Source organism: Hyalella azteca, unplaced genomic scaffold (assembly GCF_000764305.2).
Source record: "Hyalella azteca isolate HAZT.00-mixed unplaced genomic scaffold, Hazt_2.0.2 contig2779, whole genome shotgun sequence".
NCBI classification, from domain to species: Eukaryota; Metazoa; Arthropoda; class Malacostraca; order Amphipoda; family Hyalellidae; genus Hyalella; species Hyalella azteca.
In genome coordinates, this window is record NW_025933041.1 from 17,212 (window position 1) to 19,401 (window position 2,190).

Genomic DNA, 2,190 nt, shown 5'->3' on the forward strand with positions numbered 1-2,190 from the left:
TCCCTCCCCAGCTGTCGAACGCGTCAGGGGAGGCTGAGACCGAGGGGTCCTTGGTATTATATAATATTATATATTATATATATATAATATTATATATTATATACCTATACCTATACCTTTATGATACCTATGTTATAACGCTACTTTTCATTCCCCAATTCCCTCTCCCTCCCCAGCTGTCGAACGCGTCAGGGGAGGCTGAGACCGAGGGGTCATTGGTATTATATTATATATATATAATATATAATATAATATATTATCTGCCTATACCTATACCTATATTAATACCTATGTTATAAAGGCACTACTCATTCCCCAATTTCCCCTCCCTCCCCAGCTGTCGAACGCGTCTGGGGAGGCTGAGACCGAGGGGTCCTTAGTGATCCGCGCTCCCCCCGAGTTCCTTACTCCCCTTAAGGACGCCTGCGCCAAGGAAGGGGCTAAGGACATCAAGATGCTGGTTGAATTCCAGGCCAACCCTAAGCCTGCAGTTAAATGGTGGGGCTCATTACATCAAATGATAGGGCTCACTACATCAAATGGTGGGGATCTTTACATCAAATGGTGGGGCTCATTGCATCAAATTATGGATTCATTACATCATTTGCCCAAAACACACTCCCTGTTAACCCCAGTCACCCCTATTACCCCACTGTTAACCCCAACCTCCCCTCTTCCCGCAGGACGTTCAACGGTAAGCCCATCAGGGCGGAGACCGAGGGCTTCACCATCAAGAGCACCGACACCACCAGCATGTTGGTGATCGCACTGTAACTATAACGTGAGTCACTGTAACTATAACGTGAGTCACTGTAGAGGCCACTGTACCTCTAACGTGAGTTGATGGCCAATAACATAACTATTACCCTTATTACCCACCCAGGTGATGGCCAGTAACCCAACTATTACCCTTATTACCAACTCAGGTGATGGCCAGTAACTCTACTATTACCCTTATCACCAACCCAGGTGATGGCCAGTAACTCTACTATTACCCTTATTACCAACCCAGGTGATGGCCAGTAACGACATCGGTCAAAGGTCGGAGCAGGTTATGGACAGTACCAGTAACTATTACCCTTATTACCAACTCAGGTGATGGCCAGTAACCCAACTATTACCTTTATTACCAACTCAGGTGATGGCCAGTAACGACATCGGTCAGAGGTCGGAGCAGTTTGCCGTGCTCTGCGACTCGCCCCCCCAGATCAGTCGTGGACTCGACCCCGAGACCGAGAAGAAGCTCAGTAACGACCACACCTTCGAGGTCAGGGCGTCGGGGTCGCCGACCCCCGTCGCCAGGTGGTGAGTAGCCCACGTGTCCTATAGGGAACTCTGGTGGCGTCCTTTGTGGTCTCTTGGTGTCTTCCTATGTCCTACGTGGTCCTTTGGTGTTCTTTGTGTTTCCCCCGGCTATGTGTAAAAGCTGAATTTCCTTCAGAAATGCACGTCAACTAATTGATAAATATACTATTAGTACATTACAGCTACCTAATTGAAGTAAAAATTAATGCCTGATCAAAGTACCATCACTACTCAATAACTACCTGGTACATGTACAATAACTACCTGGTACATGTGCCATCACTACCTGGTACATGTGCCATCACTACCTGGTACATGTACCATCACTACCTGGTACATGTACCATCACTACCTGGTACGTCTACCATCACTACTTGGCACTATGGACGACAGGTACAAGGACGGCAAGGAGATCATGGGTGACGAGAAGTTCCGCATGGTGAAGGACGACAACTTCTACATGCTCAAGATCCGCAAACTCGACCGCAAGGATAAGGGCGTCTACAAGCTAGTGGTAGGTTAACTAGTAGCATTTTATACCCATTGACTTGTCTATGAACCTCGTATACCTATTATTGTTATATTATACCAATAGGCTTATATATGAAACACATATACGTATTAGTCCCATATTATACCCATTGACTTACCTATAAACCTTATATATCTAGTAGTACCATTTTATGCCCATAGACTTATTTTCGAACCTCATATACCTTATTAGTACCATATACGCATTAACTTTTCTATTGACTTCATATACTTGTTAGTAGCTTATTATACCCACAGACTTGTCTATGAACCTTATATACCTAATAGTACCATATATTATACCCATTGACTTATATCTATGCCCCTCACATATCTATTAGTACCATATTATAC

At 44.7% G+C, this 2,190-nt stretch overlaps 1 protein-coding gene across 1 annotated transcript in view; it reads left to right on the forward strand.

Annotated features, from left to right (window-relative positions):
- The window catches only part of LOC108672982 (obscurin), a gene marked incomplete at its 3' end in the record, with an annotated part of 19,821 nt that overhangs the window by 3,625 nt on the left and 14,006 nt on the right, over positions 1–2,190 (forward strand). The window contains 2 exon segments of the mRNA XM_018160749.1: positions 338–498; positions 684–759. Coding sequence (XP_018016238.1) covers positions 338–498; positions 684–759 — 237 coding nt within the window.